This window comes from Vigna angularis, chromosome 8, assembly GCF_016808095.1.
Source record: "Vigna angularis cultivar LongXiaoDou No.4 chromosome 8, ASM1680809v1, whole genome shotgun sequence".
In the NCBI taxonomy this organism is placed as follows: domain Eukaryota; kingdom Viridiplantae; phylum Streptophyta; class Magnoliopsida; order Fabales; family Fabaceae; genus Vigna; species Vigna angularis.
The window spans coordinates 2676829-2702304 of NC_068977.1; the positions used below are offsets into that span (position 1 = coordinate 2676829).

General features: G+C 39.8%; 3 protein-coding genes across 6 annotated transcripts; 2 read left to right on the forward strand and 1 right to left on the reverse strand.

The window, feature by feature from the left end:
• The first annotated feature begins 2796 nt into the window (after positions 1-2796).
• Positions 2797-4989, forward strand: LOC108319343 (cytochrome P450 82A3). Its single transcript, XM_052867368.1, has 2 exons — positions 2797-3809; positions 3966-4989. The coding sequence occupies exons 1-2, from the start codon at positions 2832-2834 to the stop codon at positions 4593-4595; spliced, it is 1608 nt and encodes a 535-aa protein (XP_052723328.1). The 5' UTR covers positions 2797-2831; the 3' UTR covers positions 4596-4989.
• A 5693-nt stretch (positions 4990-10682) lies between these two features.
• On the reverse strand, positions 10683-25476 carry LOC108319346 (uncharacterized). 4 transcript variants are annotated; one of them, XM_052867030.1, is made up of 5 exons: positions 25327-25476; positions 25119-25203; positions 18215-18423; positions 12085-12990; positions 10683-12006 (listed from the first exon to the last, which is right to left on the reverse strand). In XM_052867030.1, the coding sequence occupies exons 3-5, from the start codon at positions 18327-18329 to the stop codon at positions 10880-10882; spliced, it is 2148 nt and encodes a 715-aa protein (XP_052722990.1). In that variant the 5' UTR covers positions 18330-18423; positions 25119-25203; positions 25327-25476; the 3' UTR covers positions 10683-10879. The 4 variants fall into 4 exon arrangements, with proteins under 4 accessions (XP_052722990.1, XP_017405940.2, XP_052722991.1 ...); XM_017550451.2 differs by lacking the exons at positions 25119-25203; positions 25327-25476 and adding an exon at positions 19931-20080; XM_052867031.1 differs by lacking the exons at positions 25119-25203; positions 25327-25476 and adding an exon at positions 19931-20075 and having other exon boundaries at positions 12085-12294.
• Positions 20260-22780, forward strand: LOC108319341 (cytochrome P450 82A4). The gene is made up of 2 exons (XM_017550447.2): positions 20260-21387; positions 21489-22780. Exons 1-2 carry the CDS (start codon positions 20647-20649, stop codon positions 22128-22130), a joined length of 1383 nt encoding a protein of 460 aa, XP_017405936.1. The 5' UTR covers positions 20260-20646; the 3' UTR covers positions 22131-22780.

Here is a 25476-nt window from a genome sequence, read left to right on the forward strand (position 1 = left end):
TTTTGGGCGACTGATTGAGACTCCTTGAAAAAGGTTAACTTATGAGAGATCAAGCCTGGTGAATGCTCGACATGTCAACAGTTGTCCACGCGAACAAGTCACTATTAACCTTCAATACTCTCGCTACAACTTACTCTTGCTTTAAACTCATGTTGTTGCCGATATTGGTTGTTTGTCCATCTTATTTTCCCATGTTCAACGACTTAATTTCTTCCTTTGACTTCATTTTGTCTTCTGTATTAGATTGAGGATCCAAGTCAGCTATAACCACTTCAGATCATCTGACCTTTCATGATGGGACATATGGCGTCACCTTAAGTCCAACGACATTCTCACATGACTTTTGATCTGCATCCACCATGCAAATTAATCCCCTGTTAGAAGGGAATTTCATCACCAAGTGATGTGTGGAGACTATGGCACCAAAAGCATTAAGGCATGGTCATCCGATCGACATGTTGTAATGAGTGTTGGCCTCCACCAGCAGATACCTCACTTGGATCTCTTGGTTATCCCAACTGGTTCTGAATCTCGTCCTAAGGTTATGGTAAGAGTGGTTGTGGATCCTTTCGCCCGAGAACACGACAATTTGGTCATTGTACGAGACAATGAGGTCTTCAAACATGGTCATCTTCAAAACAGTCTTCGATTACAAGATGTTGACCGAGATTCCCTCGTTAATTAACATTTTTCGCACCTATAATAAGGATAACAACAAGTTGGGTCGGGCATAGATAGTGTGTATTCGCTACCCGACCCACAACAAAAAAAATATATTCGTTACCCATTTAAAAAATACTCGTAGGTACTTTAAAATTCACAGTTACCGATGAATACCTACAAATATTGAAAAAAAAGATATTTTATAAATTTTTAAAGTAAAATTTATATAAAATTGAAAAAAATATATAAACTACAATATAAATTAAATTAATTAAAATTTAAATCAACCTAATAAAATATAAATTAATTTTAATTTTAATTAAATTTAACTTAATAAAATATAAATTAAATTTTTATTTTTATATTTACAGTCAATTAATTTATAAGCGGATATTAAAATACTCACTATATACTTATGGGTAATAAATTCATGTGGGTATTCACTATCCGTCGAAGATTTTATCCACGGATACTCATGTGCACAAGTATTTTTTCCTTCCCTACCCCATGTCGGGCTATCTCAACGGTGATAACCATGGAGTCATCTTGATCAGGATCAGAGCCTTGAAATCCTTATCCGTGAAGGTGATGGGTGACATAGTCATCAACTTTCGATCAACGATGTTGATGATCCGCCTCCCGCGACCCTTTTGATATTGTGTTTATGTGACCTCGAAGTGGGCAGTCCTTGCTTGTGCTCTTGCTCTTGTGCCTGATCTCTTTACAATGCCTTACATTTGTGAGGCATCTTCCTGCTTAAATTTGACATACTGTTTTAGGTGACTTGTTGGGATGACATTTAAGCATCACAAAAAAGATGAAAAAGAAGTAGCGTGTGGTTCAACCAAACCTAGTCACCACTACAACACTATCACAAACCACCATAGGTACTCTATGCCATTGCGAGCAAACAAGAATCCACAATAGGAGTCACCATGAACAAATAAAAGAATTGAAATTCTAAAAGAAAGAAAAAAAAAAAAAAAGAGGAAAAAGACGAATCAGGTTACCGTATTTAATGAAATTTACTAATAGATTTTTCCTTCATAATTATCAACATATATAAATTTTTATAATAAATATTAATGATTTCATTTTTATTAATAAATTAGAGTACATCAAAATTCTATTGAGAAACATTGTTATCGATGAATTGTTTGAAACTTTTAACTAATTTTGATCATCAATGATGTCTATTTGTTTTTAGTGCAGTATGAATCATATTATATGATAAATTTGAAGAGATTTTACCCTAACCATGCCAAAATAAATTTGTTTACACTATTTCAACAAGAGTAGTTTTGACTTGGAGCAATTTGTTAAATTCTCAAATGAACTTTTAAACAAGATTTAGACTTAAAAGAAAAAAGAGGTTAAGTAACAAATAAATTATTTTGAATTTTCTTTCTAATTAATACTTATCCAAAACTGGTGATGCTTACACATTTTGACCATTTCATTTTTTTTCCTACATATATATCTCAATTACAATTCAGTACTAAGATATATAACGTAAAAAAAATCAAATTAACTTTTAAATACTAATGTAATTAAATTGCTATATTATAAGAGTCCCTTGTTAATATTTAGGCACAATTTACGTCAATATATCATAGTGGTTTTTTTATAAATAACTTAGAATATTTTATAATTATTTTGATTAGTTGAATGAAATTTAGTAGAGTTTAGGTTGAACGAATATAATTTTTGTTCTCTCATTATTACATTATGTTTTTATTTCCTATTTTTCAATCAAGTTAGTCGGTCATTGTAATATTTATAAAAATATGGTTTTTCATAATGTTTCTAAAATACGTAATTATCAAACTTTTTAACATATTTCAAATTGTATTTTTCAAATTGTCTTTCTATCATAATGAATTATAACAATTTTCTCTCTTTCCTTTTTCTTTTCTTTCTTTCTATTTGATTATAATTAGTTATAATCAATGTGAAAGATGCATGAATGCGTTGGTCTTGTTATTGGTCATATGAGTCAATGTCACTGCTACAATCTTATCCTATTCCTGGTCAACTTTCCTTGGTCACCAAGGTTATTCAATTATTGGTCCAACCATGTGGCCGTGCACAAAGCTTAGACACATGCTTTCCTTATAAAAGCAGAAAGAAAAACAGTTCCAAGACATTCCACCTTATAACAAGCAAAAATGGACTTTCTCCTAAATTGCTTAACCTTAAACACCACCACTCTTATTGCATCGTTTCTTTCTCTAATCTTCTTATTTTTCTATCTATATCGTAGAATTTGTTCTGAGAAACGAGCTCCAACAGTGAAAGGTGCATGGCCAATACTTGGTCATCTTTCACTGTTAAATGGTTCAAAAACACCCCATAGAACTTTGGCTGCTTTGGCTGACAAGTATGGACCCTTGTTCACCATCAAACTCGGTCTGAAAGATGCTTTGGTGCTCAGCAACTGGGAAATGTCCAAGGAACTCTTCACCACAAACGACCTTGCCGTTTCATCACGCCCTAAACTCGTTGCTGTGGAAGTCATGTCCTACAACCAAGCCTTCGTAGGGTTGGCTCCATACGGACCCTATTGGCGAGAGCTTCGAAAGATTGTGACTGTTGACTTTCTCTCCAACCGCAGAATAGAGCAACTCAGCCACATTCGTATCTCAGAGATTCAAACCTCATTCAAAGAGCTATACGATTTATGCTATACTAGTGTAAACAACAAGAAGGAGAATGAATCTAGTTATGATGCTGCTACTTTGGTGGACATGAAAGAGTGGTTTGAACATTTGACTTTCAATATAATAGTGAGGATGGTGGTGGGGAAGAGGTACTTTGGTGTGGCGCATGTGGAGGGCAAGGAGAAGGCAGAAAGGTTTATGAAGAATTTAGATGAGTTCATGAATTTGATGAGCACTTTCACTGTGGCTGATGGGGTTCCTTGCTTGAGGTGGTTGGACTTTGGGGGCCATGAGAAGGCCATGAAAGCAACGGCTGAGGAAATGGACAAGCTGTTGAGTGAGTGGTTGGAGGAGCACCGTGAGAAGAATGGTTTGGATGGAAAGGTTAAGGGCGATCAAGACTTCATGGATGTGATGATTTCAGCACTTAATGGGGCTCCGATTCATGGGTTTGATGCTGATACCATTTGCAAAGCCACTACCCTGGTAAGTAGAATAATGAGCCATTTACTAAAATGCTATGAACATGGACATGGAAGCAAAATTGTATTCTGTCAAAGATTGAATATACATATAGTATGTCCAGTTTGTTTCTTGTTTTTAATCAGAGGACTCTTGATGAAGCTTGAACATTTTTTGCAGGAATTGATTTTGGGTGGAACTGATACAACTGCTTTTACTCTTACATGGGCACTTAGTCTGCTAGTACGAAATCCTCTTGCAATGGAAAAGGCTAAAGAAGAAATAGACATGCATATTGGGAAAGATGGATACATAAGAGAATCAGACATAAGCAAACTTGTGTATCTTCAAGCCATAATCAAAGAGACATTAAGATTGTATCCACCAGCACCTCTTTCATCACCTCGTGTGTTCTCAGAAAATTGCATCTTAGGTGGCTACCACATAAGAAAAGGAACTCGACTAATGCATAACCTGTGGAAGATCCACAGAGACCCTAGTGTTTGGTCAGATCCTTTAGAATTCAAACCAGAAAGGTTCCTCACCACTCACCAACATGTGGATCTCAGGGGTCGACATTTTGAGTTGTTACCCTTTGGAAGTGGGAGAAGAATGTGTGCTGGAATGTCCCTTGGCTTAAACGTGCTTCATTTCACTTTGGCTAATATGTTGCATTCCTTTGACATCTCAAATCCTTCGACCGACCCTGTTGATATGACTGAGTTCTTTGGATTTACCAACACCAGAGCTACTCCACTGGAGGTTTTGGTTAAACCACGTCTATCTCCAAACCGTTATCAAGCTTTGTAATCCTTATGTTCTGTATTGTCCCTGGTTTATGGTTGTGGTTGCAGTTACAATTTCGTCACAAAAGTTGACATTACAAGAAATTGTGGAAAAATGAAACCATGGGATTGTAATGAGTTAAAAAACCTTAATTCTCCGGCTGAAGTTGGTGTTGATAGCTGAATTTTGAATTATGCTTTTGTCATTACGTCGTCAATCGATTCATGGTTTGTGATCATTTGAATGTATTATGTGAACTTGTGATAGTTTTGTTCTTCGGTAGATGTCTGTCACACAGAGTTAGTTGTCATGAAAAAATGTAATTTTGTAATGAATTATACAAATCACTGTATCGGTTTGTGATTCCTAGGAGAATATATTATCATAGAAGAATAAATGAAATGGTGCGCATTCCAAATTTCTGAGGGTGCTTTGATTTATTCTATGAATGAATTGGTTAACTGCTTAACCGTGACTGATGAAGCTGTGTATTAGAAGGCAAAGGCAAATTACAGGGTATTCTATGAATGAATTGTTTTAATGTTTATGCACCTAATTTTTAAAATCTATCACATCAATCAAATCTTACACTAATTCTCACAAACTTTACTTCCAAATCCACTCTCAATTACCCACAAATCCATTCAAAAGAATAACTAAAAAATTATCCTCAAATCCACTCAAATCCATTCAAATCATCTACCCCAAATCTACCCAAAAGAACACAACCTACGCTGTCTCATCAATTTAACGGAAAGATCTATTTAATTCAATTTTACAAAAATAAAGACTTAATTGAAACGTAAAAAAAATAAAGATTCTATTTGAGATTGAAATCAAGGACCTATTGAAACATTAAATCTTTTTTTTTCATGGAAGGTTATTCCCCGTCTAGCTCATAAAAATGACAATCAAATTTTGGTTTCATCGTATCATTAATTTCTTAATTTTGCATATTCTTCGATTTGAAAGATTATTTTGCAACTGATAACATATATGGAAGGATATGACCATGAAAGTTTGGTTTCACAATATGATACTTCTGAATTTGAGCATGGTCATCTTACTACTCTTACCGTTTCGGAATTATGACATTCAGTTCATTATGTGCAATTTTCCACTTTGCTGATGTGATGTAAAAAATATATTTATAACAAAGTTATGAATATTATGTTCTGAACTAGTTACGAGTAATATTTCTGTCTCATTCGTTTTCTGTTTTTTTCTTCTCTTCGAAATTTATATTCATATAATCCAGAATGCTTTATGACTCCTTACTTTTCTTAAAGCCTCGAAAGAAAGTACTGGGTAAGTTCCAAATTTGAAAAAAGAACAAATACTCTCTGTGAGAACCTGAATAATTAAGCACTTAAATCCACACTCTGATCACCATTTATTACACCTTGCCACGTCAAAACCCACTCACTTCCACTCTGCATGCGTCGGCCATATGTCACTGAGGGAACGTTCCAAAAACGTTAGTGGAAAACAAGTGGCATGCCGAGAACGGACGTTCGTCCTGTGTGGGAAGGGAAATCACCCTCTGCATGCGCTGACGCCATCTGTCACGTCAGAAGCTTCTAAAAGCTGTAGTGGAAACCAAGTGGCAGTACGTGAATGCATGGCCGTTTGATTTGGGAGAGAAATGATTTCTCTGAAAAACAATTTCCATCATTTCCTGCATTCACCTTCTTCCTCACGAAACTCTTGCTCTTCTTCCCTCCAACATCTCTCTAAACTTTCTTCATCTTCTCTCTAAGATAACTCACCATCAACATCTCTGTTCTCGTTTCAGAAACCGAAGGATCGTTCACGGTGTCGTGAGCTTTCATTTGAACCGAACACATTAGGATTTGGTGACTGGTAAGTTCTCGTCCCTGAACGTTCTCCCCTTTTGTTTCTGCGAACCAATTTCTGGTTGCATGAATGAGTTATAGGTCTTAACTGTATATGATTTTTGGTATCTTAGATTAAGTGAAGATTGTGGAGTGATTCTTTGAGTAGAAAGCTGTGAGAGAACGAGTGAAACCCTAGCAATTGGAAGTGCACTGCTAGACCAGGTAAGGGAAGCTTTAGTAATTTAATTTAATACTTGTTTGATGTGCATGAAAGAAATGAAGTGTACTGGATGTCTGAAATGCATGAAATATTTGATGTTTAAGTATGCATAAACGAGCATGGTTGCACTGGATGTATATGATGAATATTGTTTGAACTGTATGCTGAGAATGAAACGTATGATTTGGAATATGATTAAGTTTCTGTATGGTTTGGGATGATAATATGAATTTTGTAATGTATGAGATTTATGGTGGAGAGAAATTATAAGTTATGAATCGTATGAAAACTGTAAAGTTATTGAAAAATGAAAAATCTGGAAAATATCATATTCTCTGCTTGATAATGTACGCTCGTCATCGAACGGTCTTATACCGTTCGGTTTTCCTTGAAAAGGACTTAGAATAAGAATTCTTTCATTCGGAAAGGATCCTGATGAAGAGCGAGCGTCCTTTGAATGAAGGGTTAGGTTTGGGCGTTTGGCTCAGCCTAGCGTGTCCAACGATTGAAATAAATTGAAGTATATTTAGTAACGCTCGGTTTTATATTCCAGCGTTCGTCATAGGTAGCGCTTAGTCTTATACTGAGCGTTCGTCCAAATGAGCTCTCGGTCTTAGATTGAGCGTTCGTCCTAGTTAGCGTTCGGTCTAATACCGAACGTTCGTTCTAAATGAGTGTTCGTTCTATTTAGTGCTCGGTCATTTACCTAGCGTTCGTCCTGATCTTAAATAGCGTTCGTCCTGATCTTAAATAGCGTTCGTCCCAATCTTAAATAGCGTTCGTCCTGATCTTAAATAGCGTTCGTCCTGATCTTAAATAGCGTTCGTCCTGATCTTAAATAGCGTTCGTCCTAATCTTAAATAGCGTTCGTCCTGATCTTAAATAGCGTTCGTTCTGATCTTAAACAGCGTTCGTCCTAATCTTAAATAGCGTTCGTCCTGATCTTAAATAGCGTTCGTCCTGATCTTAAACAGCGTTCGTCCTGATCTTAAATAGCGTTCGTCCATACAGTTAATTAACGTTCGTCTTTTTAGAGAAGTATAACTAAGAATGAAAATGTGATGTTGAGGGAATTATAAAATGTGCGAACCATATATGAGATGAAATTATGATTTTGGAATTTGAACGAGCGTTCCAAGGAGGAACGTCTCTCTGATTTGATTATGATGAGTTGTATAGTATGACCATGGTAAAATCGCTGATGGCTGTTCATCCTGATATTCCGTGAGTGCTCGTCCTCACTTAGAGGGGAGTAGGTCATGTGTGGGAATGGCAGGAGGCCCTAGCCCTATTGAGTACTTTGAGGCTGATAGGGTTAACCTCGGTTGGCAGCTGACGAGTGTTCCAGTTACTACACCAACCGAGTGAACGAACGCCTGCGGTTACATGGATTCATACAGTCCGGACGGTCGTCATTTATGAGAGTTGGATAATTTATTCTATTCTGATTCATTGATGTATGTCTTGTGTGTTAATTTCTTATGTTAAATTGTATGTGAGCTGTATGAATTAAATTACCTAAGCTTACCCTTGCAATTCCTTGTGTTGTCTACTGGTTATGTACGTCCGTCTTGTCAATGCAATGATCATCCGTTGTGGATGTGAGCAGATGGAGAGGCGCCACTTGAAGAAATGCTGGAAGAAGAAAATTTGGAAGACGCCAACCTTGTTGATATGGAGGTTAAAGCCGAGCCTTAGTGTGCTCGTTAGGTTTTAGTCTTTGGTTTATCTGTATAGTTTTTGGAGACGTTCGGTTATTTATTTTTGTAAAACCGTGCGTCCTGAATCTTGTATATTTTGGAAAATTTTACTGTACCTGGTATCTGTTTAGCGTTAGGTTTTTATAGCTGATCTTAGTTAAGACTGCACTGTTTAACTCTGTAAATGTGATTAGTTCTAATTAATGGTAATTACTATTTATTGGGATGTTACACTCTCCAAAATCTTGCACAAATTCTACTGTAACACTTTTATTTTTGTTCGTGTTTAATTATTGTATCTTGTACCGTCCGGTCCTCCCCACCTCCCCATTCATAAACCGAACGTCCACCCAGGTGGATCACCAAGACCGAGTGTCCAAGCTAACACTGTCCGACCACACATAGACCGAGCGATCCCCCAAGGTCGACCATTCATGAACCGAACGTCCACCTAGGTCGGCCATCAAGACCGAGCGTCCAGTGTGATCGATCAGCAGAACCGAGTGGCCGCCCACCCAGGTTGACATCCCTGGCCGACCACCCTTCTGACCGGCCGTCCCGACCGACACTCACTCGGTCGACTACACGGTTAAACGCTAATGACTCATTAAAGCCCTTAAATGAAGATTAAGGTACGATTGGGCAGTTATCAGGCCCACGAAAGGTAAAAGCCCATTACAATCAGTATAAATAAAGGTTCCAGGTATGATTTCGGGACAGATTGCTTACGATGCAATATATACATGCATTACAGACAACTCGGTCATGTTACTGACTTAAGCGTCAGAGTGCCTTTGACAGGTAACCGACCGCCCAGCTTGGAGAACAGGGTGGAACGAACGCCACAACCAGGACTTGAAGACGAGAGAGCCCGTCCGACCCCTCCCAGCGCGTCCAGACCTCAAAAAGAGGTAACCGTCCGGTTTTCGCCAGCTTCAAATGCCCCCTAGCGACGAAGTCGCTCGGTCTGCCTCGGCTCGTGGGATTTAGCAACGTCCGCCCGGTCTTCGACAAACTCACGTGTTTTAGCAGGGTCATCCAGATCTGGCCGAAACATATCTTAAATTTCATCCACTACTTTATTGTTCATAAAACCTTATTGTTGGGCACAATAATTCAGTGGAGCACTCTGTACCTGATTTTCTGTCCCACCTATCTTATACTGAGTGATAAAACAGCCTTCATAACCGAACGGTCAAACTATTGTTACAAGGTTATGCCGTTCGGACTGAAGAATGTAAGGGCTACTTACCAACGACTCATGGACAAAGTCTTTTGCCACCAGATTGGTAGATGTATGGAGATCTACATGGACAACATGGTGGTGCGAAGCCGGTGGAGGACCATATGAAAGATCTTGCGGAAGTTTTCCATCAAGTACTGCCAAAGCTCATATTCAGGGTTGTTTGACACAAAGTCAATATATCTTCTGCAATATGCTTCTTAAGAGAAAAGGCGTACGAGAATCTACAAAATCGTGCCCAAGTCCACTTTTTATATTATGACTCGTTATTGATCCAGAAAAAGGACGGTAGAACTTTATTTTATGATGTTGCAGGAACTTAACTCTTCAAAGACGTCCACCAGTGTATTACATGATGGATTCAAATTAATACTTCCGACAGGTTGAAATAAGAACAAACTATCAAAGAATTGAAACCGAACAGGTTTTACTTACTTGGCCATCCGACGTCATAGCCAATCAAGTTAATGTCAAAATAACTTTCTGCGAACCAAGAGCTAAAGAGCCAAGCTGATTCTCAACTGAGCACCTTATCTTTTCTTTAAAATCTTCCGAGTGATGTCATACAATACAATCATTTTATTTTGCAGGTCTGAAGACAATAGGGCATCTATACCTATGACACATCCTCATATGAATACTTCAAATGTCCAATCAAAGATCGAACGGTCTAGCATATATTTGGATATTATCAAACAGGTCACAAGGCACTAAGGCATGAGCAAGTTCATCCTACCGATTGGTCTCAATTATATCTTTGATATTATACATCTTGCGGATCATTAAAGCAGTTACATCTCGACCAATCGGTCGCAATTATATCTTTGATATTATATATCTAGCAGATCACAGGACTTTAAAGCAGTTATACCTCGACCGAACGGTCTGGACTTTTGATATTGTCTTACAGTGCAGATAATCACATCTTGCATACAGACTACTACAAGAGCGGGCGACAAAGAACCGTTCGTGCCGAGGCACCCAATCAATGGAAAAGGTTTCCACACCAGGGTCACAAGAACCCGATATCGTTGACGGATAGGCAGCATTCGGACGCATCCAACTAAGGGATGAAATCCCTAGGGGCCACGCATGTAACGAGGCGATATAAACGTCAACAAAGGCACTCATCATATAAACAATGAAGTATAGCGATCCTATAAACATTCAAGTACAGCGATCCTATAAACATTCAAGTATAAGAACATAAAGTTTCAAGACAAGTACCAAATGAGGACATACACGCAGCAAACAACCCTAAGAACAGTAAGTACAAAATAACAGAATGTCTAAAAGTTAAATCTATTCTATACAAGGTCTAAGACGGGGGCATCCTCGACAGCAGGAACCCCTGAATTCCCCTCGGGTGTCTCGATTCGAGCAGCTTCCTCTGTTGCCATTGCCTCGGTGGGCGTCCCTGCAGGCTCGTCATCTGGAAATGACCCGGCAGGAATGACGTCTATCGGAACCCACTCTCCTTGGTAAACGTCCTTCCGAATGTCGAAGTTGACTCCTTCAGTACAGACATTCAAAATATAGGACACTTGCCTTAGCGCCTTCTTAAAGCCCCTGGTATGTTCCAGGATGATAGCATCAGTCATCTCATCCTGCAACTCCTGGTTTTCAGTAATGGTCTGGCGCAAGGCCTCCCTCTCGGCAGTCAAAATTGTCAAGCTTTTCTTCAACTGCTCATTCTCTTTCCTTGAAAATTCCAGATCAGCTACAAGCCGTTCGTTGACCTTTTTCATTTCAACGCTAGCCTTCTGCAGATTTTCCGTTATCTCCCGACCCTTCACTATCATCTCCTCGGATTCCTTCCGCTGTTGCTCACACTTAGCGTGTTCGATTTTTAGACGCTCAAGCACGGTGACCAAGTTACCTCGGTTGGAGGCATACGCTAAGTTCCAGGCAGCCGCCGCCGCCCGACATGTGAATTCTAAGCAGTCATCTGCCATTTTTTGCTCAGAAGTCTTTTCCATGACTTTCTGCTCAGCCAAATCAAAGTTGAACTCGATCTTATGGCCAAGATTAAAGGCCACATCCCACATGCCGTTCGGAATGTCGCGATCGGCATGCGGGTCGACCACCCCTCCAATACTCTTCCCCTTATCGGAAGCTTTCGGATCTCCACCGGTGACAGCCTTTCGTTTCCTTGAAAGCGGCCGTTCGGGAGAAGGTGGCGATTCATCATCGTCATGGATAGGATTCTTGATAGTCCTCAAGGCTGAGGTTCCCCCTTTATTCTTATCGGAAGCTTTCGAATCTCCACCGGTGATAATCTTTCGTTTTCTTGAAAGCGGCCGTTCGGGAGGTGGCCGCTCGTCATCAACATGAATAGGATTCTTGACAGTCGTCAGGATCGAGGATCCCCCTTTATTCTTCTTGGCATGAGCAGCGGCAAACCAGTCAAGAGAAGCTTTTTTACCCATAACAGCTATACGCAACAGAACACAACAAATACCAAGTCAATGATGCAAAAACAAAATTCAGAGCACTCAGTAAAAGAACATACCCAATACCCTCGAGTTCATATCGTCATGCTCGAGGCAGCTGATAATCTTTCTGGAGGAAAAGGGGCGAGGCAACGCAGCTATAACACTCAGAGCCTCCAACTCGATATCAGTCATATCTTCTTTCGGCCAAGAGGTAAGCTTCCTAGGGTTCTGGGTCCAGTACAAGGGAAACTTGGAGCTACTATCCTCGTTAAAAAAGAACGAGCGACCTGATTCAGTGATAGACACTCTAAAAAACTGGGTTTTGAAACCTCTAAAGGATTGGGCGTATAATTCCAAAATTGGGTCCCCAGGCTCAGTAATTAGAGAAACCCAACCCCTCTTTTCGATCGGCCGGGTCCTAAAAAAATAAAGAAACAGGGCAACCGTGGGATTAAGGGCCAAGGCTTGGCACATAACCGCGAACGCCTGTATATACCCCCAGCTATTTGGATGTAGCTGTGTGGGAGCGACATTCAGAGTCTTCAGGACATCCATTTGAAAAACATTTAGAGGAAACCTAAGGTACATATCGTAGAACAGATAAGAGTAAACATAGAAGAAATCGTCTTTAGAATTCTCTTTACCATAGAAGACTCTCTCGTTTTCCCCACAGGCAACTAATTTAACACAGGAGCCATAGCTGAGATTTCTAAGAATACAATTATCGTTTGCCCAATTCAATAACACAGCCCTACTATCGAAAATACTAGGGAATCTACTTACATCTCGAGAGGCCCATTCATAGTTACTCCCGATAGAGGAAGGAAGATTTTCGGGCTCCTCCACCGCAACACCATCATAGACAAAGGCGTTTTCACCATAAAGTATGGAGACAACCTCACACTGAGCCCTATTCCGAGAACGCTCTGGTGCGTCAGCCTGGTTGCCACTCCGCCTTTTCTCAACAAATGCTGGGGCACAATCTGAATAGGAAAAAGAGTCCATGAGTTACCTGTATGTAAATGTCAAAGGAAAGTCTGGAGAAGGAGAAATGAAGAAGTTGGTCGAGGCGATGAAGTAGAAATGACGGTTGCGCTAACCAGGGTTCCTCAGAAAATCCTTTCACATTGATGAGGGAAGCTGATGTAACCGCTGATCATTCCGCACCGTAGGATTAGAAAGAATCCAACGATCCCACTTTTCAGACTCTACCAATACCCAGAGGCCGGAAAATCAAAACCCAAAAACGGTGCGCAGCACGGAGCTAAAAACGGTGCGTAACACAGAACCCTCCTAATAACAACCACCTTACAGTCTTAAGTCGAACGGTTAACTCGGACTTGGGGCACTATGTACGGACGGTATGATATTATCGGTCAATACCACTCGGGCCACTATTAGGCTAGAGCTAATGAATCTAGCAAGGAATAAAACGTTCGCATAAAACGCAAATATGATCTAAGCGGTTAAGGTAAGTTTATATTTTATTTTGTTTATGTTTCTATTCTGTTTATATTTTATTGGGCTTATATCAACTTAAAGTCCATAAAACAACTTATAAATACATAGCCAGGGCCATAAGTCAAGTAAGTTCCATTCACGCTCACATTTACATCATAGATTGTTTACATCTGAAAGTACTCAATTGAGTATTGTGATTCATTTACCATACGCCTAACTTAAGCGTCCGAGTGCCCTTGCAGGTACATCTCCCCTCCGTTGGAAATTGAAGTTTGCCGAACGATCGAGTTGCGAAAGGAGCGAGCGTTCAGATCAAGGTCCGCCGAACAATCAAAATTATTAGGATACTTTTTGGATGTAAACAATCTATTGATGTAAATGTGAGTGTGAATAGGACTCCTGGCTTGCCTTCCTGGCTTTGTATTTATAAGTTGTTTTATGGACATTAAGTTGACATAAGCAGAATCAAATATAAACAGAATAAAAATATAAACAAAAATAAAAATATAAACAGAATAAAATATAAACTTACTGTCGTGGTATAAAGTCAGAACCATTAAAACGCACTCAAAAACCCCTCTGAATGGACGCCAGGTGTCAAGCAACGAGGATTAAAAATCAAATAGTGGGATGCAGGTGTCAGCAGAAGAGCGGACGCTCGTTTGACGTGGGAAGAAAAATGATTTTTCTGAAACTTCCTTCCCACTCTCTTCTGCATGCAACCTTCTTCCCAAAACTCTGAACTTCTCATTTCTCCTCCTTCTCACTAGAAACTCTTCCTCTTTAAGAAATCTCACCCTTTATCTACTCCGATCTACGTTCAGGCACCGTAGAAACGTTCCCGACGTCCTAAGCTTCATTCTGAACCAAACAGTTTCAGTTTCTGATCTAGTAAGTTTTTCTCCTTTAGTCGTTCGTTTCCTGGCACATGCAAACCAACTCCTGGTTGCATGAGTTAGTAGTATTCTTCTGAAACAGTTTGTTTGTTGTTTGTTTTGCTTTGAAGAGTTGATTGAACGTTGGGGGTAGGAGAATCTTAGTCAGACAAACTGCAATTCTATATCTTGAACGATCGTTCACGCTAGAGGTAAGGGAAGCTTATTAATTTAATATATATGATTATGTGTTGCATGAACGTTCGTTGACTTGATTGGATATGAAAAATGATTGAGTTATGTTATGATGTATGAAATGTATGAAATCTCTATGTTTGGATGTTATGAAATCTGAAAATGATTATGATATGAATGTGAAAGATTATGAAGTTATATGTTAAGAAATGAGTTAGAATATAAATAATTTTGGTATGAAATTTCCACTATGAAATTGTACGTTCGGTACTGAACAGTCCTCGACCGTTCGGTATTTCTAGTAAGCTCAGTTGAAATTGGATTCTTTCATTTGGAAAGAATCCTAGTTGAAGACGAGCGTATTCGTGTGGTAATACTATGCTTGAGCGTTCGGCCAAGCGTAGTTGTATCTGAGTAGTCTGTGATAAACTTAAAATTTGGTAAATATATGTATTCGTATATTTAGTCATTTTAAGTTTAGTAGCACCTGGTCTTATACCAAGTGTTCGTCCTAAGCAAGTGTTTGGTCTTACACCAGACCCTCGTTCTATCTCCTTAAATTAAACTTCATAATAAGAGCGTTCGTTTAAGCTCTCTAGGGTTAGCTCAATGTAGTGTTCAGTCTTTGACTGGCATTTTGGATTCCTCGATACTAAACTCAGTTAAACTAAGTTTCCATAATCATTCGGTTTCTTCATGGGAATTATCCTAAGTCTTCTTCTTCGAAAGTCTCGAAGTATATGTATTCATTGGTTATCGCATAGAGCCATAGTACTGGGCAGGGTCATTTCGATGTTCGGTTGAGGTCCTTAAAAGTCAGTTCATCTAATTGACTCACTTTTAAATAACGCTCGTTCCATTCGTTTATAGTGATAATTGATTTTACTCGGTTTCTTTCTCAACCCGATAATACCCTTTAGTCTAAATCCCTTCTGGAACCGAAGACTCCTGAGACTCACTTCAAGTGTTCGCTCTAGCCCTATGTGTTCGAACCGATTTCAAGTTCGGGTTGAACGTTCGTTATTTGTAATCCTCATGAATCATTGTACGAGGTGATTAAATGAAATATTTATTAACGAAAGATGAAGAAAATGTGATTTAGAAATGTTGTGGATTATGGACGAGCGTTCCAGGGAGGAACGACTCATGTATGAATGTTGGAAATTGTAAAGTATGACTGTGGGTATGCTAAGCTGGCTGTTCATCTTGATGTTCCGTGAGTACTCGTCTTCACGTAGAGGAGGGTAGTTCATGTGTGGGAATGGCAGGAGGTCCTAGTCCTTAGGGGTACTTTGGACAGATAAGGCTAACCTCGGGTGGCAGTTGTTGAGTGCATCCCAGTTACTACATCACCCGAGTGCACGAACGTCTGTAGCTAGACATATTTCATACAATCTGGACAGTCAATCTACTAATAGGCTTTGTACGATATGCATGATTGAAATGTATCTTGTGTGTTGGATTATTTGAAATGTATGTTTTTGCATGAATTAAATTACATAAGCTTACCCTGTGTTTTCTTATCGTGTCTCATTTTGTACGTTCGTCTTGTCATTGCAATGATCATCCGTGTGGATGTGAGCAGAAGGGGGCGAGCTGTTGGAGGAAGCGCTGGAAGAAGAAAATTTGGTAGAAGTAGAAGTAAAGACCGAAAAGTAGAACGTTCGGTCAGTAGTGTAGCGTAGCAAGGTGGTCGTTCGACCACCTCCTCTTTTGATTTTATTTGACCGTTCGGTAGCTTCTTTTGTCAACCGTTCGGATTAGTTTCGTACCGCTGTACATTTTAAATGTGTAAATCTGTCTGTAAGGCCGTTCGGCCGTAACTGTATGCTCTTCAAATTTAAGACTGATCTGAGTTATTATTAAATGTAATTATTCTATGATATAGTTAATACTGTATTTTTGGGATGTTATATATAACACCCTTCCTCCAGGTACAATAGACTGCTTTGCCACGGTGAAATCCCTCTTCAGACAGCAGTACGCGTCCAGCCGAATGCAGGACCTGACACCAGCAGAACTCGTCAACACCAAGCAGGAGAAGGACGAATCTCTAAAGTCCTTCATGAAAAGATACAATGAAACCGCTAGGCGGATAAAGGATATTGGCCATTCCTTTATTATCAGCAATCTACCCTCATGCTTGAGACCGGGATATTTCTCGGAGGACTTATATGTCGAGCCCCCCAAAACCATGGAGGAACTCCAGGCTAGGGTGGCAAAGTTTATTCGGGTAGAGGACATCACGCAGTCACGGAAGAAGCAGCAGCAGGAGACGAACGACGCGAACAAAAAAGAGGGAAAACGATCATTCCATAATAACGGGGACCATCCCCAGAAAAACTTCCCTCGCGTTACCAGTTTAACCACTTTGCGGCTTTTAATGCTCCTCGCGCAAAGGTTGTAGAGGAAGCTCTTGCCACCAATTTGATCACACTCCACCGGAGATGTTCTCCTACGGACACCGACAAGGGAAAAACCTGTCGGTATCACCTAAATAATGGTCAACCACAGAAGAATGTACCACGTTAAAAAACAGTATCGAGCAGCTTATCCGAGAGGGTCATCTCCGTAAGTATGTAAAGACGGATCGGTCGCGGATAAGAAGCTCATCAAGGTCTCCAAAAAGAAATACCGAATGGCCACATAGAAAGCAGGAACGAAAATGTAGGCGAGAGTCGCAGCCGCAGCCATAGCTCTGACCGCACAATCCTGAGGTGTATCGACTAGAAGTGATGAAAAGTCCTTCCTAACACTAGCAACGCGACTCACCTCAAATTCTACTTTAGTTAAAATTTGTTGACATGTTTATTTCAGTCAGATTATAATTGCTGAACACTATTTTTAATTTTATCCTAAATTCAATTTGTTGTCATAAGATCGAACGGTCTATCATCAAGCAAGAACGGATACAGCATCATAATGCTAGACTGAAAAAGGCATAGAACAAGGTCGAACGGGCTCTCAATAAACTAATGCTGATACAACGCAGCAACAGGTTAAACACCGAGCGGGTCGGTCGTCCCAGTCGTCTAGCACACCTGGACGTTAAACACCTAGCGGGTCGGTCGTCTCCGTCGTCTAGTACACCTGGATAGGCGAAGTCACCGAGCGCTCATCGTATTCAGGCAAAGCCACAGAGCAGTCATCCTATCTCTTCGACTACCGAGAGACTCTCCATGAACGATCATGTACGCCTACTGGAAAGGTCTCCTGGGTCATGAACGATTATATTGGGAAGCGTTCCTTGGCCGAACGGTCAAGCAGGAAGGACGTTCGTTGTAGACCGTCCGAGAGCATTGACGGAGAGATAGTTTCCGGACGCGTCCAACTAAGGGATGTAATCCGTAAGGTCACTGGGACCCGATCGCGTTGACGGATAAGACAGCTTCCGGACGCGTCCAACTAAGCGATGTAATCCCTAAGGTCACTAAGACCCGATCGCGATGACGGATAAGACAGCTTCCGGACGCATCCAACTATGGGTAGTAATCCCTAAGGTTCCAGCATTTAACTAGGGGATATAAACGTCAACAAATGACTAAAAAAAAATAAACGCGATCCTATAAACATTCAAGCATAAATCCAAGAACATAAGTTTCAACAAGTACCATAAAACAAATACCAAGTCAATGGTGCAAAAATAAAATTCAAAGTGCTCAGTAAAAGAACATACCAAATACCCTCGAGTTCATATCGTCATGCTCGAGGCAGTTGATAATCTTTCTGGAAGAAAAGGGGTGAGACAACGCAGCCATAGCACTCAGAGCCTCCAATTCGATATCAGTCATATCTTCTTTCGACCAGGAGGTAAGCTTCCTAGGGTTCTGGGTCCAGTACAAAGGACCTTGGGACTATTATCCTCGTTGAAAAAGAACGAGCGTCCTGATTCAGTGATATTGTATAAGATTAAAATATTGTATAAGATGATTGTAACATCCCTGTTATATAATAACTACGATTATATAATATAGACGTCAACATCTAAATAAAGAGAACAGTTATAGTATGACATGTAATTAAGTGCGAAATTACAGTCATCCAAATAAAGAGGCGGAAATTTAAACTTAAACAGTTCATACTCATATTCGTACAGTTTACATACTAATATACGTACAGTTCACATACTAATATACGTACAGTTCACATACTCATATACGTACGGTTCACAGTTATATTATCAGTAATCCAACATATCTCATATTTTAGGATAATTCATTCCCACGATCATACTAATCATTTCACACACTTAATAATCCAAAACAACAACAATTGGTCTTGGAACCGAACATTAAAAGCTTAGGCCGAACGCTACAAGAACGTACGCTATCAGACTGCAAACCGTAAGGTCGAGTACAGTTTGGACGAACGTTATCAAACCGAACGCTATTTGAACGGACGTCAAGAAAACCGTACACGATCAGATCGATCTCTGAGGTCGAACACTGTTTGGACGAACGCTAATAACCTGAGTACTCTCAGACCGAACACCATCAGATCACTATGATGTCGACAACTGTTTGGACGAATGCTCAAAAAGCCGAACACTATCAGATCACTATGAATACTGTTTGGGCGAACGATCAATAGATCTAACACTATCAGATCACTACAATACGGTATGGACGAACGCTCAAAAATCCGAACACTATCAGATCACTATGAGGTCGAAAACTGTTTGGACGAACGCTCAAAAAGCCGAACACTATCAGATCACTACAATACGGTATGGACGAACGCTCAAAAAGCCGAACATTATCAGATCATTACGGATACTGTTTGGACGAATGCACATATGGATCAAATACTACGAGACCAAATACTGTTTTGGACGAACGCACATATTGATCAAATACTACGAGAACAAATACTGTTTTGGACGAACGCACATATGGATCAAATACTACGAGACCAAATACTGTTGGGACGAGCGGTAAGAAAAGTGACGTAGTCAGACTAACTCAGTTTGGACGAACGGTATGAAAAACAAACGTAATCGAACTAAATTTGTTTGGACGAGCGGTAAGAAATTGAACATAGTCAGACTAACTCAGTTTGGACGAACGGTATGAAAAACAAACGTAATCAAAGTAACACTGTTTGGACGAGCGGTAAGAAAAGTGAACATAGTCAGAATAACACAGTTTGGACGAACGGTATTTTCTAGTTCTGCAGAATTATGCAGAATCGTTTCGAGAATTCCAGAGCCCCAATTTTCATCCCCTTTTCCCCAGATCCACGTACAACAGCACAATTTTACAACCACTCATACAGATTCATACACAACAAAGTCACTCTAAATACGAAATTTATTCATCAAAGACAGTATATTATGGATTTCAATACATACATAGTTCATACAATCCAGAGAAAAGGATCTAGCTCCCCTTACCTCTTGAAGACTTCCTTTGTGAATCTTGAATCTATCTCCCCCAAGACTTGCAATACCAAGGCCTCCTTGCAACTGCAGCAGCTCACAACTCCACCTCTCTCACGGATTTTGCAGCAAGGATTTCACTCCCCAAGTGCATAACCATTTACCCCTTTTATCTCCTACACGTAATGCTTTTAGAAATGGTGCAAAAATGAAAGCAAGGCCCGAACGTGTGCTGTTCTCCATTTGCCAAATAAAATAAAATCCCACTTCGGGCGGCTGGTGCTTCCCAGCTGTCATTGGTCCCCCCATCTTCTTTTGACTCCAAAACATGTGCTTGCTGAATTCTTTTTTCCAAAAAGACTTTTCCATGGGCCCTAGGCCATGTAACCGTGAGCTCCACTTCATTTCCACGTGGCTCCTCACTTAGGTTCTTATAATGACTCGCTATTAAAAACAGTTTAAAATTTGTAACACCCTCCTCACGCACACACGCATTGTCCAAAGCATTGAATTGAATCTTTTGTGATACGAAATGAAAATATTATTACAAAATAGAAAGTAACCTGGAAAGATCATTGTCTTTGTCTTGGATGCAAAGTATGAGTTGAAGATTGTTCCAGGGACATGACGCTTCGGAGCAATATCAGAACGGTGCCGCTTGGAAGAAGTTTGAGGTTCCGCATCAAATCTTTGTTTTCGCTTCTGATTTTGCCAAAGGCTTCCGAATTGGTATGGTAATAAACCATAAAAGCTATTCTGCGATCAAACTTGGTGTCAAAAAGGCTTTGGTAATCAACAACTGGGAAATGGCAAAGGAATGCTTCACCACAAACGACATAGTCGTTTCCTCTCGCCCCAAGCTTGTTGCCGTTGAACACATGAGCTACAACCAAGCCATGTTCCGCTTAGGACCATGTGGTCCCTATTGGCAAAAGGCAAGAAAGATGACAATTTCAGAGATTCTCTCCTCTCACCGAGTGAAGCAGCTACGTCATATTTTTGAATCAGGTTCGATCAAGGAACTCTTTACCTTTTGGTGTAGCAACAAGAACGAGTGTGGCTATGCCTTGGTGGAGTTGAAGCAATGGTTTTCTCATTTGATATTCAACATTGTTCTTCAAATGGTTTTGGGAAAGCGATATTTTAGTTTAGGAACCGTGGATGATGAGAAGGCAGGGAGATGTGTGAAGGCTGTGAAGGAGTTCATGCGTCTTTTCGGGGTGTTCACAGTGGGAGATGCTGTTCCTTGGTTGAGATGGTTTGATTTTGGAGGCCATGAGAAGGCCATGAAAGAAACTGCCAAGGAAATGGATAGTCTTGTAAGTGAGTGGTTAGAGGAGCATAGACAAAACAAGGCTTTGGGTGGAAAGGTTGATGGAGTTCAAGATTTCATGGACGTCATGATTTCAATGCTTGATGGACAAACAAGTAATGGGTTCGATGCAGATACCATGACCAAATCCACTGTACTGGTATGTGTATATGTTCAAACACGACTTTCGATTCTCTGTTGTATTTCTTTTTTTATAAATTGCTCCTCATACATTTTTATATTGCATATTTGTTTTTGCAGTCAATAATTTTAGCAGCAACTGACACAATCAGTACCACTCTTACCTGGGCAATGTGTTTAATATTAAGAAATCCTAATGTATTGGAAAAAATTAAAGAAGAGCTTCACATAGTTGGTAAAGAGAAATGGCTAAGTGAGAATGACATTACTAAGTTAATATACCTTCAAGCTACAGTCAAAGAAACGTTAAGACTGTACCCTCCAGCTCCTCTCTCTGCACCTCATGAATTCACAGAGGATTGTACTATAAATGGATACAATGTCACAAAGGGAACCCGTCTGATTACAAATCTTTGGAAAATCCACACAGATGAATATGTTTGGTCAGACCCATTAGAGTTTAAACCAGAAAAGTTTCTCACAACACATAAAGATATTGACTTGAGGGGTCATCATTTTGAGTTGTTACCATTTGGAGCAGGTAGAAGGATTTGTCCTGGAATATCTTTCAGCCTTCAAGTTGTTCATTTAACTCTTGCTAGTTTTTTGCATTATTTTGAAATCATAAATCCGTCGACTGAACCTCCTGATATGTCTGAAACCTTTGGATTGACCAACACTAAAACAACTCCACTTGATGTTGTGTTTAAACCATGTCTATCTCCTAATTGTTATGAAAGCAATGAAGAGGTCTTTACATAAAACTATATATATTGGGAGATGAAGATGTCTTTCATTTTACATAATAGAGAATAATGTTCCTCACCACTCACAAAGATGTTGAACTTAGGAGTAACCATTTTGAGTTGTTACCCTTTGGAGGTGGGAGAAGAAATGCGCTGAAATGTCCCTTGGCTTACACACGATCCATTTCACTTTGGCTAAAATTGCATTCATTTGACATCTTCAATCCTTCGGCTGAACCTGTTCATATGACTAAGTTCTTACTAGAGCTACTCCACAGGAGGTTTTGGTTGAACCACGTCGTATGTCCAAATAACAAGAAAGTGATGCTATAACAATTTTAGAAAACTCGATACTGATATAAGATCTGATATGAACATGTGAAAAAAATCATGTTTCTTATATTATCTCGTAGAAAGAGGTTTAAAACATGCAAGCATGCAACCCAATCACTTTGCCCTTGCACCCTCGAATTCCTTTGACGCCTGCTGAAATCTGTTCATGGTGCATCCAAGTCCTTCAGCAATATCCTGCATTGTTTGAGCTCTCCACGATGACCTCCATTGGTGGGTACCATTTTTGTATGCTCCACCACAAACGACATAGTCGTTTATCGGCCGTGTTAATGTTTATGTACTGTTTGAATAAATGCCTCATTGAGCATTGTGACTTTTATGTAGTATGTGTGGTCCATCAACATGAGCTTACAATTGCTATGTGTGACATCCCAAAAATACAGCCAAAACTATAAATTTAGAAAATCACATTTAATAATATTTCAAACAGTTTTTCCACTAAAAAAAAAAAATTAAAACTTCAGAAATAAACGAACGCTCAAGGGCGAACGTCCTTGAGTACAATTCAACAATTAAGGACGAGCGCGAAAGGCCGCACGTCCATACAAAAGTTTACAATTCAAAACCGAACGTACAAGAAAATCTGAACGAACGGTTTACAAGGGACAATTACCGAACGGTCTTAACAGAACAAACAAGAAGATAAGATGGTCGAACGACCACACCAACACAAACTACTGGCCGAGCGTCTCACTGCTCGGTCTTCACTTCGACATCAACCAAGTTCTCTTCATTCAGCATTTCTTCCAAACGCTCGTCTCCATCTGCTCACATCCACACGGATGATCATTGCAATGACAAGACGGACGTACAAGGACAGTGGACAACACAAGGAAAACGAAAGGGTAAGCTTACTTAATTTAACTCATGCATTAACATACAATTTCAGGTAAACAATTCAACATACATGCATATCTCAACATACACATTCATTACATAACAACCCACTTTAACGTACGTACTAAATAAAACGCAACACGACTGACTGTCTGGACTGTATGAACTCTGTGTAGCTTCGGTGTTCGTGCACCCGAGTGGTGTAGTAACTGGAACTCTCATCAGCTGCCACCCGAGGTTAATCCTATCTGTCCAATAATCATCAGAACTAGGACCTCCTGCCGTTCCCACACATGACGTACCCCCTCTACGTGAGGACGAGTACTCACGGAACATCAAGATGAACAACCGGCTAAGCTTACCACATTCATACTTTACAGATTTCAATAATCAATTTCTGAGTCATTCCTCCCCGGAACGCTCTTTCAAAAATCATAACTTTCCATTCATCTCATATATATATTCTTCAGCATTTACTGTTCATCAGGTACTATTCATTATTACATAATCATTTTCACCATTCATAAGAAAACCACCAACACCGAACGTTCTGTCCCCAAAGACCGAGGACGAACGCTGTAAATGAGACCCAAAAAGACGCTCGTTCGTATTAGAGTACGAACGGCAAAGAAACAATTACGTTCAGGAATGGCCGAGTAAGGTACTGTTAATTGGACGAACACTGGGGAAAAGAGTACGAGCGCTCAAAATAATACCGAGCGTCATTTAGGACGAACGCTCAGCATAAGGCCGAGCCTCATTTTAAGCGAGCGCTCGGTTTAAGACCGAGTCTCATTTTGAGCGAGTGTTCCGAATAAGGCCGAACGCAATTTAGGGCGAGCGTTCAAAATAATAAGACCGAATACCATTTAGAGCGAACGCTCGGTATGAGACCGAGTCTCATTTAGGACGAACGCTCAGTTCAAAACAGAGCACAATTAGGACGAGCGTTCAGTATAAACCGAACACCCTTTTAGAACGAACGTTCAGTATAAGACCGAACCCCAATTAGAACGAGCACTCAGCATAAAATCGAGCACACTAAAGGACGAACGCTCAGTGTGAAACTGAACGTCAGTAGCTTTAAAATAATAGATATTGATTTCGGAGAAGTGTTTACGAACGATAAAATACACTATTACATATATGCATACAACAGAAGGGAATTTATCAAAGCATACCATATACAACAGTGCTTGGCCGAACGCTCAAGCATAGTCTTTAGACACGAGGACGCTCGTCCTCAACAAGTAATCGTTCCAAATGAACGAATCCCACTTCTGTTATTTTCATCAGAAAAACCGAACGATCAAAGACCGTTCAGTAACGAACGCATAAGCAAAGTATTTTAGCCGAGGACGCTCGTCCTCAAACAAGAGTTTTATTCAAATGAAAGACTTAACATTTCAACCAGGTTACTTTAGTAAAACCGAACGGTCAATGACCGTCCGTTCAGTACGAATGTACAATTTCATGAGAAATTCAGTTTCAATTTCAAATTCCAGTACATTTTTCATCATAGACTTTCATAGCTTCATATGTTCATATCAAAATCAATTTCCACATTTCATACGATCCAGATCATCAAATCTCATATATATATATTGCATACATCATACATAAACTTAGTCATATATCATTTCCAATCAACAAATAACGAACGTCCACTTAAGCCAATCATAGCAACTTCATACAGTAAAATGACGAACGTCCATACCATTCATTCATACATCATGCATTACTTTCATGCAGCCAAATAACGAACGTTCACATAGTATAAATCAACCAGTTAAATTAAATAAGCTTCCCTTACCCGGAAATGAACGAACGTCCACTTACGCACACAATTACTCCTTTCCACTACAAATCCTCCGCTCGTCAACGCTCGTTAAACCAAGCTACAATGAACGAGCCCCAACCAAATCAGACAACTCTACTTTAAGAAATATGACAAACGCACAACTCAGAATTGAGTTTTCATGCATAGAAAACGAACGTCCAGAGAGTGGGAAAAGACTTACCAGCTCAGTCTGAAACGAACGTCTTCTCTGGAAGCCTTGGATGTCGTGCGTCCTTCAAGGTTGCCGAAATACTGGTTGGAGGAGATGAATTGGGTGGTTTCTTAGAGAGAAATGCAGAGAACGTAGAGAGAAGGAGGAGAGAATACAGAG